Source organism: Oryzias latipes, chromosome 15 (genome assembly GCF_002234675.1).
Source record: "Oryzias latipes chromosome 15, ASM223467v1".
NCBI classification, from domain to species: domain Eukaryota; kingdom Metazoa; phylum Chordata; class Actinopteri; order Beloniformes; family Adrianichthyidae; genus Oryzias; species Oryzias latipes.
In genome coordinates this window covers 25060987-25075867 of record NC_019873.2, presented here as the reverse complement: position 1 = coordinate 25075867, position 14881 = coordinate 25060987, and the positions used below count along the sequence as shown (strand labels likewise).

The window sequence follows — 14881 nt, the reverse complement described above, 5'->3', positions numbered from 1 at the left end:
ATGATTGTATTGTTGTGTATTATTCCTATTTGATTGCTTGAAATAAACCATTTCAAATCAAAATCAAATCAATTAAATATGTTTATTTTAAGTGCTTAATTAAGTGTATGAGCACAGAAAATGTTAACTAAATGTTATATATCATGACCAACGTGGGCATAAATAAATAAATAAATAAAATAAATCAAAGATGCTTTTAACTATATCACCCAAATCAGCAGCAGCCCCCCCACAGAGAACTGGAGGCAGGGAGACTGGTATTCTCACCAGGGACTCGTTACTTAATAATCTCACACTGCAGGTGCTCTGGTAGAGGTCAACAGTTTGCTACAGTTGCTGTTCATGTCTGCCTACACCTATGGAGCGAGGAACGGCTGCCAAATATTTTAGTACCCACAAAACGAGCCATTACTCCTTCCCATCAATGTCACAGAGCACGTTCATCTCTGCAGACAGGTCAGAATGAACCTTAGCCAAATGCATTAGGTTTAATGTGGACATCATCTCTGCTGTGGTGGCTCAATTATCCCAAAACAAAATTTGCTGTTTTGCAGACGAGAGGCATCCATACTCCATTTACAGCGTGATGTTCATTTTCAGCACACTTTTTTCCACCTCCCAATTAGATCAAATGACATCAGATATGCAAAAAGAACCCAGGACGGTTATTTAAAATGGAAAAGTGTTGCTGAAATGTTTTCTACAAGAAGGTTGATCACAGTCCATTTGGACAAAGGTAAAACCAAAACGTACAGCTAAACATTTTTTTGAGGTAAACGCTAAACAAATCTGGAACAGGGAAAAACAATGGCATTGGTTAGACAGCTGTCTCCGTCACTCAACTCTCTGCATTAAAGGAAAACATAAAGACCACTTCCACCTCCAAAGGGAAATCAGAGGAGAAGTCAGCCTCGATGGAAAAGCTTTCAGGCAAAAAGGACAGATAATCTTTCCTAATGTTTGACAGATTATACCCATGTCACTTTAAAGAGCCCCGGCAGCTGTTGTTAACGTTACTTGTACCCTGAAGTTTTTGACACAAAGTTGAAGTCAAACTTTTCCCCAAATATTGCTGAGGTGAACTGATCCTGGTGTTTTGGTTAAGTTATTTATAGACCAACTCCGATGAAAATCAAGTGTTTGGTGTTTTTAACATGTTCTCATGGCATTTTTCTGATTATGAATGAGCTGTATTAAGAACATTGAGGAAGGGATGGATGATGGGAAGGGGGGAAGAGTTGGTCCGAGGCAAGGGTACTGCCCACAACTCAGGGGCAAATTTTTGAAGAATTACTGCCGCTCTGCAGAAGCCATGTCCTGGAAAACGACCTAGGTTTTTTTTTTCTTTTGGTTAAAACAGCAAAGTCGTAATCAAAAAGAACACTAGGGATATTTTTAAAATAGATCAAAAGATGATCAGAGTGGGTCTTCATTGAGTGATGGTGGTGCACAAACTCAATGCAGCCCTGTTTGAACATTGTAAGACACAAATTTTAATGATTTAGCAACAGCCTTCATATCAAAACTGACGGAAGAAAACTGCTGCCTACCAGACCAAGTCCTGACTGGTGCAGTTCTGTAATTGTATTTGACTTCCAGCATTCGGCTGGCCTTGTGGCTCCACTGATAGGTGCTTGTTGTGAAATAACAGGAATAGTAGCTCTGAGATTCAATAAATCTACTTTTCCTGCACCCATTTTGAACTACTTAAGTCACAAATATATCTGAAAAACGTAAAAAAGAAATGTCCACATGCTTGATTAGGAATCGTTTCAGGGGAAACAAAAGATACAAAAGTACAATGAGCTGTGAGTGATTAAACTTTTGGGCACTGTAATTAGTGACAACAGTGGCTTCATTGCACGGATACAGAGGAGGCTCTCTGATTTCACACAAGATGAATCACCTTTTAGCAAAATCAATGTCCTGTCATATGTCAGAGCTCCACGCTGAAATGTTCCCTCTATGGCTATCAATAAATCTGACTGGATTCTTTAATCAGTATTATTGATGTGGCACATTCTTTGAGAAAAGACTTCTTAAACATTGAAACAGTCCTTTAATGGCTTGTCCCTCCTGATTCTGTGGACCATTGCCAGCGACATTATTCAGACCTTTTTTTCCCTTTCATTAGGACTTCTGCCCTTATGTCCTTGCCGTGGGAGACGGATATCTCACTTCCGCATCCAAGGTTGAATTTCGCTGCATTCCAAACAGAGGTATGCAGACATTTTTTTCCTTTCCTTCTTTGGTAGGAAAAGACAAAAAAATCACAAACTAAAGATCTGAAAAAATGCCATGCATTCTGTCATTTCTAATGCCTTTCTAAATAAGCTTAATTATTCATAACCAGATGTTTTATAAACTTGCAAATGATTTACTATACTAGAAAGCAGATAATTACACATACAAACTATTAGCTAAGTTATTAAATAGTGAATAAATCTGTAAAATAGAAATGCACATATATTTGGAAAACTTCCTTCAAGCAAATCTGTTTTTGGAGTAAACGTTCTTTCTGCACTTTCCAAATCTGTTTTATTTTATAATATTCTGCTAAATAAAAACAACTACATGCACATTTAGGCTTCTTTGCATGTTAACATCCTTCGTATTTCACAGTTGGGATCCTAATGCAAGTGATTTTGCAAATAAAGATAAATAAGAGTTCATGGAATCGTTAAAACCCTGGCACCCACCTCGTTACAGGGATTTCTTATGATCATTATTTACGTTGCAGGTACACCCAGCTCTGAGCATATGTCTGCACGAAAAACGCAATTCCTGGCTACTGGGAAAAGATGCAAATCCTGCTATAGCATATTGTTCCCTGGTGAAAGAAAAAGCACACAACTGCTGCAGATTTGCTCTTTCTTCGTCTTTCGGCTGCTCCCTTGAAGGGGTCGCCAAAGAAAATCTTCCGCCTCCATCTAATCCTACCCTCACTATCCTCCTCACTCACATCCATGAAACCCCGTCTTTGGCCCTCCCCTTAGGCCTCCCTCCTGGTAGCTCCAACCTCAGCATCCTTTTACAAACATAATAAAGTCCCTCCTGTGATTGTGTCAAAACCATCTCAATCCGATTCCTTGGCTTTACTGCCAAAAAACATGTAGATTACATAAGGATATTCGTTTTTGCCTTCAGGCAGGAGCTACTCTGTCTTAATGCATCAAATGATCAAAGTGAAACATTTTCAATTTCCTAAACACCAATTTGGAGAACCAAACTACAATCTCAGATCAAAGATTATTATTGCGAAGAATGTATACATTAGCACACTTAAAACGAATGGCAATTTTGTCTTTTGAACAGCCATAACGTGTCTCCATTTCTCTACTTTTTACATGTCTTCCAGAGTCATTTCTGGTCACATTATGGAGAGGCACTCCATTTCCCTTATCATTAATGAAAATGAGCAATCTGGAAATACATCTCCATCAATTTCTTGTCATGGTTGTTGTCTTGCAAATGTAACTAGTCATCCATCAAGGTAACAAGATAAGACCGAGCCTCTGTAAACTTGAGACAGGTAACATAAGGAATTGGGTGGATGCCCTTCATATTCTTCCTAGCATATGTAGCTTAGGGCTTCAGAAAGAGATTGGTCCAAACAGCATCATTCCTCTCCTGCCCAAAACAATGTCCTCTACATCCCCTTCAAATAAATCTAAATGGCTTAGAGTGGTAGTATATTCCACAACAGCGAATTGAAGTGGACAGCTTGAGAGATCGTCCGACTTGAATCTAAGGCTTTGTGAAAGATTTCCACTCCCAGCAACTCTGTGAAGGATATGGGGTGGTCTGCTTACATCAAGACATTCGGCGTCATTTGTATCCCCGCTGTAGCTCTTCGTAAAACTAATAAGTTGCTGGCATGGGCAAGAATAGCTAATTGGGTGCGAGTCTCTTGCTGTATCAGCTGGCCACTAGCAAGCCCCAGATAACGATACATCTCCACCTACCCAAAATAGGTCGTGAAACTGCAGAAACACAAGTTGCTCAACAACTTGGACTCCATGTGACTCTTAGGGCTAAGAATAAGCAGAAACGTTAGCACATTAACAGTTACCATGAAGTCAGCCGACCGTCAAAGACGGGGTATTAATAGATCCGAACTGTGTCTTCAGCAGCAACAACAGCACAAAAGCGTCGAGCTACTGACATGCTCACTATGAAGTCTTCAAAGGCATAACACTTGTTCAAAGTTTAATGGGGATTTCAAAGGGCCAAGGCGACAAACAGTAAAGAAATACGTTTGTCCTCACCCGATTCTGGAAAAAACACCTGCTACTCTATTAAAAAGGTGTGTAATTGATGCCTCTAATGTTTTATGTGGTGTTTTGTGTTTTTATTATTAGGAATTATGAGATATACAAACAAGGACATTACACATCTTTGCTCCTTATTTTTTTTAAACTTCAGTTATTAGGAGAAACACTTGTGTGATGGTTGAAAGTTTTCAGGGCAGTTTGAAGAATTACTTCAGAATTTACTGACATACACATGTCCACATGTTTTGAGTTTGGAACATCATCTTGACTTTAGCTTAATCTAAAATGAAAATTTTCCTGACCTACTTATGAGTTCCCTAAAGCTCAGCCTGCTGTATATTTTATATTTTGCTGCAGTGAAGCTTTTCTCATTTCCTTTTCATGACCTTTCTCTGCAAGACAAGCACAAATACAGAAGTGTGACAAACTAATTTCAGTCACAGACTTGTCCACAAGCCTGATCAATGAAGGACACCTTCTATCAGCCTTGAGCACGGCATCAGGACATCTGCATTTGTTCTTTAGAGTCCCAACATTATGTATTTTCATAAAACAAATATAAATCTTTGTTGTAAATGTAAAACTGTAAATGTGAAATTTATAATAAACTCCAAAGTGGCACTTTTCATTTGAACCTAGGTCACATATACCAAAATGCCACTGCAGGGTGACCTAAATGCAGGTTTTTCATCAAATTTGGCAGGTGGCCACATGGTGGTGGCAGTCACATTTTTACATGCCGCGTGGTTGCAAAAAGTTAAAACTAAATGCTAACCGAACATTTTTTTTACAACGTTCAGTGGCCGCCTGGGAACAATTGAATCTTATCGCCACAGCGCGATCATTGACTGATGCGGGGGCTCCAAGGTTCTCAAAATTTCCTGAGGATCGGCTAATTTCAGACTCCCACCCTTGTGCCCCTATGCTGCCATCCCATTGCCACCGTTCCGTTGTTAGAAATCGTACGGTAGCAGCGCAGGCACTAGATGACGACTGTTGACATGGGCTTGGTGATGACCATACTCAAATCTGGCGATGATATCCACCTGGGTCCTGCACACGAATCCTGCTGTGGTTGGACTGCTTGGACCTTCATTTTGGGCACTGGGCCTTTGACCTTGTTGGGTTTCTTTTAAGGCACGTTTTCTGAAAATCACAGCGTGTGCCGCTTTTTATATTTCGCCGGCCTACCGGGCGGCTGGTAGCCATTGATATGGACCACCATCCAGACAAATATACATATCGTCCAATCAGAGCTGCTGCTGGCTGGTGATCCGGCTGCCACCGCCCAGTGGCCACCCGATTTCATACTGGCGTCATCCCCTCCTGAGTGACTGATGCCTGACGGCCACCGTCTACGTTCATTACCAACGATTTTCAGAAAAATTTGGCGGCGGTAGCTAAGATTCTGCTATTTTTATGCATAGCTTTAGATATCAGAGGAAAAACTGATGATTGCATTTCTTACCACATGAATGAATTTAAAATTGTAACTGAAATAACAGTTGAGTTCCACCAAAATTCGTTCCAATGCAGACATAAAACAACTTATGTCATTGGGAGGTAACCATGTGTGCTGCCACATTCCTGTGAACAGAGTATTTCCCTCCAAGGATCCCATTCATTAATCGTCACCAAGTCTCTGTCTCTCTCTGTGTTTTGGGGCCCCTTTGCAACAGCTGATAATCTTCAACAACAACAGCTACTCAGCTGCTGCTTCTCCAGGCCAAGGCCTCTCAGTAACACCAACCATAAGTCGTGCTACAAAACTGATTGACTGTCGCTGTTTACTCACCCTCTTGCCCTCTTTTCCTGGTTGACCTGGCTGACCTGGTTCACCCTGTGGAAAGAGCACACGAAGAAGTGGGTAGCCTGCTGCATTTAACATAACAGAACATATGCAGTAGACTACATCTTGTTTAACAGATGCTTTGATATTGTTTTTTCTCTTACTTTCTCTCCTTTTAGACATTTTGGGTTCTGTAAAAAGAAAAAAAAAACAAGATTTAGGTTTGCCAAAAACAAAGCATCTGTTTGAAAAAGTAATTCTCAACCTCCTGAGACCTGATTTCCACATGCAAGGACACCGCATTGTGGGTGTTCCCGCATTACCACTTTGCCACTGTAGTTAACTCTGATTATCTGTGGCCCTAAGAATACAAAAGAGCTCGGGTGTCAAGGGGTTAATATTTAAACAAATAAAAACAGTTTTAGCCAGCGTGAAAACACAAGAAAAATGGCCCAAAATTGTTAATATCAGCTGCCCAACACAGCTGCTCATGAGTTAATTATCCTCGAGCAGGATGGGCGAAAAGAGAAATAGAGCCATTGCTATTTCAACTCTCCAGACACCCTGCTGGCAACTGACCGGAGAGGGCAGACAGAGCCATGCACCCTGCAGACCACAGGGTAAACACAAGGCCACAACAACTTCTGAGTTTTTGAGTTAAAGCCAAATAATTGGTGACCTCTGCCATTTGGCATTCAAAACTTAGGAACTGTTGATTTTTTCCTAGAAACACACAAGGTAGGGGACAAGCATGTTAGTCAGAAGCCTCATAAATGGAACTGTGAGAACAAAAAGTATGATTATTATGACAACCTATAGATTTTTACAAAAATGTATACTTGTATAAAAAAAACAGCTCTAAAAGGAAAATGTCTAGTCTTTTATTTTTTTTATTCTGGTACATGTATTATTTACTTGCCTGCAGTCATAAGTCAGTCTTTAGCGGGGTTGTGAGCACAGCAATTTATGTAAGTTAGATAAATCTGTTTAGTTGAAATCTTCTAACAGCATGTCAGAAATCATTTTTAATTAACTCTAACATGTTTTTGGTCATAAACATTCACATACACCGTTTTATAGAATGATATAGATTGAAAAATTAGCATAAAGATCCACTCCAGTCATTTTTTGATCTACTCTAAAAACATTCTCAGTAGGGCTGCACGATATGAGGAAAACTGGCGATATGCGATATTAGTGATTAATATTGCGATAACGATGACATTTGCGGTAAATAAACAAATAGCAAAACAACCAAAACATCATACCTTTTTCATTGCAACAATTTCAAAATTATTCTCCAAATGACCCTCGTCGACATAGGAGGCAAACATCTAGCATAAAAGGGCTCCATCTGATTGGTCAACAACGTGAAGGGGTCCATCTAATTGGTGTAATGCATAAATGGATTTATTTGATTCGTTAAATACTTCAAGCTGCCATAAGATTGTTTTTGGCACAATTAAGTTAACCATTTATTGCAATTTTCGGTGTCTTTTGCGGTATGCATATTGCACTGCTTGATATCGCGACAACGATAAATTTGCGGTATATTGTGCAGGCCTAATTCTCAGTGATCTATATAATTATGATAAATCAATTTTTTGCCAAAAAAAAAAAGCCTGTGTACTTTTCCAAGGCTTTGTTTATTCAGAGCAGAAGGAGTTCATGAAAAATGTGACTCTAAGATGGGGGCAGGACTTGATGCGGAGCAACCCCAAACCCCCTTGTCCTCCCTGGTCCTGAGAGCTCTCTGCTTGCGGGCTCTCTTGCTAGTTTACAGACCCTCATTGACAGAACAACAAAAATGGGGAGCAATATTGGCACTACCCAACCATACATTTTTGATCCAGACGCCAGCTCGTAAGAGGAAAACAAAGACGTACATGGATTTAATCATCTGCAAGTGGATGCATCAAAAATGGAGCAGAGTTGGCCGTCCAAAGTATTTTCTACATAACAAATACATGCCTTTTCAAACTGCATTTTTTTGTCTGCTCCCTAATCACAAGGATTTGAGTAAAGAAATAGTCAGAAGTGCAATTCTAAGCATAATTTTCTTAAGACATGTCCTCAATAATCAGAAAAATGCCACAAATAACATGTTAAACACAATTTTCATTTAAGAAGGTCTTCAAAGCTTATTAGTTTGGTTGTGCATAATTTGACAAATAAATTAGTTAATTGTAGTAAAAGTCTGGGGGTATACTGAGAGCATTTCGGTGACATTACAAAAGGGACTAGCCAGCGGTAAGACTTTCTGTGTCACTGTGCTTGCTGATTTGAACTGTCAGGCTGATGTTTCCATGATGTGCACATAATTAGCCTCCCACCGCAGTATACCTTTAATCTGCAGCCGCTTGCAGCTCCTTGGCCACAAAGCATAAATGTGCATTTGCATCTGTGCCCACACATTAATTATATGTGTTGATAGATGACTCTGTAAGCATGTTTGGATACAGTATCTGCTGTCTGCAGGCTGGTGTTAGGTCAGCACATGCTCCCTGGAAACGTGCGGCTAACAGCGGGTTCCATTGGATTTTACATTTTACAGAAATACCAGAAGATTTGTGCAATTAGAAAACATGGTGCTGCTGCCCCACAACATCTTCAGGGAGATGCACTGGGCAAATAAGCCCACATCTCATTCATGCAGAAAAGTGCCTCTGCCCATCTGTCACCCGACATGCCCCACTTCCAGATGTTTGGAGCAACACTCCCCTTTGCCTGGGGTTTCATCCCTGTCCTATTTGGCCATATAAGATGTCTATCGAGCCCTTTACTTCTTCTTGCTCGACCTCTTTCCAGATAATGACAAAGGCAGACTGCTTCACCTACCATCACTCCTGGCCAGATGTATTAGCAAGTTGTCAAAAAAGCTGCAGCTCAATCTAGGCCTTTCAAGTCCCAGCCTCAAGAGTGTGTTCCAACATTTCGGTTTCTGTTAACCCGTCTTACAGTCAACACACATCACAGTAGGATGTAAATGAAACTGTGTTAACTTACAAGCAGCCCCAGGGTCCCATTCGGTCCGACGTCACCCTACGAAGGGATATAATAGCTTGAGTTTATAACATCTTTATCATGAACGGCTAAATCTGTAAAGTATATTTTGACTGCCAGGCATCCATTATGTTTGTGACAAAACCAGAAGGTCAGGGAAAATGAGCAGTCATTTTTTTAATGCATGTTCCATAGCTACAGAAAACTATTAACTAGAATTTACAGTATGTCATGAAATGAAGCACGCCTGCTGATTCTCACACTGGCAGACAACTAGCAGGTGGTTCGGTGCTATTAAACGTGACGAGCCTTAAAATAAACACAGCCGCTCTATATCATGAGGAAGCTTCAAAACTAATAAAAGCAAACAGGTTTGAGAACATTGTTTATTGACTGAGAAGTACACGTATTCAGAGGTAAGTGTATTTTCTGATGCTGGCTCAATGCGATGTAAGGAATAATCTCACCCAGTTTTTGCCGTTTGTCCGTCAAGATAAAAAAGTGAGAATTGGTGTCCGGGATTCTGCATGCAAATGAGGCTTCATGAAACAGAGGATCAGAGCACTTCACAACTGGCAATATCCTTTTTATCAGATGCGGTTAAATGAAAAGGGGGTGCGTGCAGTTCATATTCATTTGGTTTAAATGAGTGACACAGCTAAAATATGCCTGCTATGGGATATTCAGGGGACTCATTACTTTGTGCTTCCAAATCTACCTCTTTCTGTCAGTTCCAATACAAACAAACCTTCTCTCTGCCCCCCCCCCCTACCCTTCATCCAGTAAATAGGATAAAATATCCCGCATTCCTTTTTGTCTGCACAGAAGCACCCAGACCTCATTATAAACTTCAAGGCTAGCATTGTAGCTATTATGTGTCGACTTTTATCAAAAGACAACAGAACCATTTAAAAAAAATAAAAGAGTAAAAAAGAGGAAATAGTTTATAAAATTTCAGAGGTGAGGTAACCAATTAAAATAAGAGCACGCCAAGACTTCCAGCAGTTTATAACTTAGTATTCAAAATAGAAACATTCAAAAGAGGCTGATTATTTTTATATTAATGCAAAAGTTAAGTGAGATTTTAGTCGCAGCTTCAAGTTAAGAGTATACAGGACTTAACATATGAACATTTTGAAAACTGCTGCTACATTATCTTTTCTTCACGGTCTACCAGAATTCCACAACTACTAGAATGACAATTGTGGTCATTTTGACAGCGTGGACATTATTTGTAACTATGTAGAGGTTGCCAAGTCCAAGTCTGGGTCCCCCTGTGCCGTTCCTCAGCTCGGATAAAATTAGGAAAAAACACATCAGTACACTAAATAAAAAGTATAATATTTGTGTATTCCAGAGCTCCCCAAAACACAATAGCCCGATTAGTTTTATGACATGGAATATTCATCTTATCAGACCTTTTTTCACTTCATGGCAACCTCCCTAACTGTCTTTTTGTCTACTTGTCATTTTTGTCTCTATTTAGTTTAAAATGGAGCTATAACTTACTTTATGGAGCTATAACTTACTTTAATCTTCAGAGAGAGAAAAAAAAAAAAAGTACAATAGAGAAGGAGAAAGATCAGGAAAATGTAGCATATAAAAAGCATAGAGTCAATTTAACTGATATGGTCATTCAAGGCACTCAAATTTATTTTGTGAAATGTTAATAGTAAAATAATATTAGAATTAACACATACCCACATTTTATAAAGGTCAGGGTCCTATAGGTACATAGGTTATCTTTCAAGCAAGTTATGATGTTTCAAATTTTGAAATCAGTCAAAATGACTGCCCCAAGGGTTTTCGTGTTAAAATTCAGAGTTTAAAAGATGACTTACGTACATTACGCATGTATGACATGTATAAAAGGGATTTACTTCATTTATTACAGCCGTAAAAAGTCAAATTATCTATTTAAAATGCAATAGACGAAAGACTGAAGCAAATATATTAAATTTGGAACAATGCAGTACGTAGTAGTTGAAACATTCTGGACCAAAAGAACGGCTAATGTCAATCACAAAGCACAACATGTAGCAAAAAAAACCTACGGAAAGATTCACAAGTTTCAGGTTACACATCTACAATTCCTTCACTGATATCCTCCTCTGCACTCTGGCTTCAGTTAGGACAACATTTTTTAAACCTTAAAGCTTAGAGTGGCAGAACTACGCCGGCTCAGGGCAAAGCCCAGCCTCTTGTGGTGAAATGTGAAAGAGGGCCAGCTCTGATGAAGAGTGATAGTGGATGAATAAAGCCTGACACATATTGACAGGCTAAATTTGCAGCAAGTCTTGTTAGGTGTGACATATTTAGGCCAGTAGCCCCAACTACTTGAAATAACTTAGGGGAGAATAGGAAAGATAGATAGTGTGAGCAGACTGTAAAATGACTCAGAAATCCAATAAATTGTCATGGATAAATTTAGAGTCAGATGGGCTATTAATAGGGAATTATATATCAGTGGAGGATGATTACCTAACCTTATCACATTAGGACTTTCTACCAGAAATGTGACCAATTCATTGCCTTCCTGTAAGCTTTGTCTCAAACACCACCATTCAGAGAACATGGTTATACTGGTGTGAAAAGACTGCCTGTACGGTAATGATAGCAATATAGTGGAACAGCTTTCCCTTGAGTTGTATGAATATGGAAGGGACTATAAAATTATTTTATCCGATGATATCACTTAATACAACCCCCATGCAGCCTGCAGACACTATTAGGAACAGAGCAGCTGTCTCGTATAGCTTGTAATGTAAATCCAATTCTGCTTTAACACAAGAGCAAATTGTCCTCCTAAAGAAACTAAAGCTGTGGCATCGGTTAAGGATGACAAAACTAAAAGCATTTAGGATTCTGTCAGTTATTATAACTATCAATAATGTCTTTTATTTTTTTTACAAAATAAAAGTGCCGGTAAATAAAATTCATAAAATCATAAAATTCATTTTCTTTTAAAATAAAGTGAAAATCCACAGCTGAGGCGCAACACCAAAATAGAGATACAACACATTCTTACAATTAAATTTACATTTTAATTACATAATAATTCACTTCCTTTAAAATATTCTAGATTATCATCATCCAATTTAGTCCAGATGATTTTCAAAAGGATCAGACTGTCTTAATTAATATGTTAATAGAACATAACAGTAATCAACAGATCTTAATATATTTTATCCCTTTACTAATAAAGCAAAAGGCGACTGTGGAGAGAAAATATCCTCTTAATTAAATTATGTTATGGTTTGGGTTTTTTGCCTTAGTTTTTGCTATTTTGTTTCTGTCATGTTGGAGTTCTGCTTCCTGTTTTATTTTGGAAGTTTCCTGCATGTAAAGGTTTTGAGTTTTACTTGCTGGTCCCAATCTCTCCTGATCATTTTCACCTGTGTCTTGTCAGTCCTGTTTGTACATAAATCTGGTCTTTGCCTTCCTCTGTGCTGGTCCATACCTTCATTTCCCTGACCGGTTTCTGCCCGGGTTGCCTGTTTTACGTGGTTTACCTGGTTAGCCCACAGTCAGTTTTGTTTTGTTTCCCTGCTTGGCAGCGCTTTCTGTTTTGATAATTAACACCTTGCCCAGGAACCATGTACCTCCCGTCTCTGCATTTTGGGCCCTTCATGCTCACCAGCCCTCCCTACCTGACAAATTATATATATTAAAAAAAAAAAAAAAAAAAAAAAAAAAAAATTCCAGCAAAATCCGATTCACTAGGAGTGACCATCTGCCTAGAGCAGTTGGGATCTGATGCTGCGTTCACACCAAACATGATTTGCACGACAAATTTGTGTCCACTGCCTCTATGTCGACAAACTTACTGCACAATGCTTCATCAAAGTCTAGAAATTTGAACTCTGGATCTATTGCGTTGTGTCACATGAAACTCACTGCCCCTAAAGAATTGCACTACAGAACCTCCGATCGCATCTGTACATTAACTTAATATTGAAACCGGACCCTAATCGAATTCAGTTTGAAGGTAGCCTGAGAAGACAAAAGAGACAAACACAAAAATACTGGAACGTCTGTTAAAGGACAAAAAAAGTCAGTTAGGGACTTCATCAGCTGGAGGACAAAGCAGGATGCACATAGTTACACTTTTCCTTTTTTGTTGGTACTTCTGCAATTTTAACTATACAGTATTTTTGCAAAGTTCAAAAAGTTCAAAATAATGTACCATTTCTATTGCTTTTCATTTTTCTCCTATCTCATATTCCAAACAGTTTTTGTGGGTGGTTGCTGTCAGTTTATGCCTAATGCGCATTTAAAGAAAGTAACTCAGTCACATGAAGCACAAATGCATTCTGTTATGTTTTGTACTGTGAGAAGTGCATAATTAATACAAACCAGTCTGAATTAAATCAACAGGAATGAAAAAGTTTATAACAATTTAGGAAGTTTAATTGGATTGTGGGTAAATGAAATTGTTCTGCTTGTTTTCATTCCCCATGGTGCCCCTAGATGACTTTTGTGAACTGTTTCTTCTGCTGTAAACTCAGTCTTTCACTTTTACATGTTTATGTATGGTCTCTGGTGAACCGCTGCTAATCTTCTGTGCTCTCACACCGCTGCCCTTTATATTGTATTGTTGCAGTCTCATGACACAGTTGTCGCTGCAATTTACCAGCCTCACATAAACAGCATGCATGTTTACTGCTAACACAATTATGCACCTATGGATTTAAAGCCTATCTAATGCATATGTGAGGCATCATTTTCTTGTTTCTGTTTCCATTTAGACTTTGAATGTGTGTATTTATGATAAGCATGAAATGGAATGGAGGATCAAAAACTAAAATGTTAAAGACCTACAGCAATCATTTTTTGTGCTATGTTAAAAGTTTTCACAGTGGTCTTTTATTTAGGATTATACCATGGTGCGGGTGAATACTTGATCCTGATTGGCTGCTGGATGTGGATTAAAAAAAGTGGTATACCATGGTCCAGGTGAATACTTGATTCTGATTGGCTGCTGGGTGTGGATCAAACAGCAATATTCGACAGTGATATGCCACACCTAAAACAGAAGTTACGGTCACATGGCCCATTTGTTCTATATAAAGCTGCGCTGTTTTCTTTGAAGCACATTTTGCTTCATCATCTGGACAAAATCAAGCGGTAAGAGGTGAACTTTCTCTGAGCTGATGCTTTATTTAACCTATCATGACAATCAGCATACATATTGCTTTCCTTCGTCGCTGCAGTCGAGGTCAGCCGGCTCAGCAACTCGCAGAAGAAACCAGGCTTCCACGGCGTGTATTGATTTCTGATAATGCAAACTTCTTCTGGCATTGTCCCTCACATTGTGGATACCTCATTGGGCATTATCCCTTATTTATGCAATTTTTAGCCAAAATTTTAGAGACCTGCTGCTTTCTAGGACCTAGTTTCTGCAGAGTGGCAGTAGCCCATCAGACCTTTGCGTCTGAAGTGTGGGCAGGACTGTTGGGAGGGTGCAGCACCACCCCTCTTCCAGTCACCCATAACAGAAAGCTGTTTGCGTGCTCTCCTGCAAGCTTTCAGCCCCTCATACCAATCCAACATTAGGTTGGAGCAATGTTGGAGCCGTACAGTTTTGAGCGAGGTGCCATCTCGGGCGAGGGAAATGAAGACATACATGTGGATGTATCAGAATGGAACAGAGCAGGGAGGAGCAAATTTTCTTTGTCTCAAATGTAATATTTTTCAATTTGCTTTTTTTTCGTCTGCTCTGGATTCCTAACAATTTCAATAAATAAATACTCAGAAGTTCAGTTTGGCGCTTAGTTTTATTAATAAATATCCTCCATCATCAGAAAAAAGCTAC

The 14881-nt window shown here is 39.2% G+C and overlaps 1 protein-coding gene across 3 annotated transcripts in view; it reads right to left on the bottom strand.

Annotated features, from left to right (window-relative positions):
- The window catches only part of col19a1 (collagen type XIX alpha 1 chain), a 116314-nt gene that overhangs the window by 66129 nt on the left and 35304 nt on the right, over positions 1–14881 (bottom strand). For 2 of the 3 annotated variants that reach the window (XM_011484563.3, XM_023963614.1), the window contains exons 11-13: positions 9070–9105; positions 6228–6254; positions 6070–6114 (exon numbers count right to left, since the gene is read on the bottom strand). In XM_011484563.3, the coding sequence (XP_011482865.1) occupies positions 6070–6114; positions 6228–6254; positions 9070–9105 (108 nt within the window). The remainder of the gene's footprint in view (positions 1–6069; positions 6115–6227; positions 6255–9069; positions 9106–14881) is intronic. The other variant, XM_023963613.1, reaches the window with a different exon arrangement.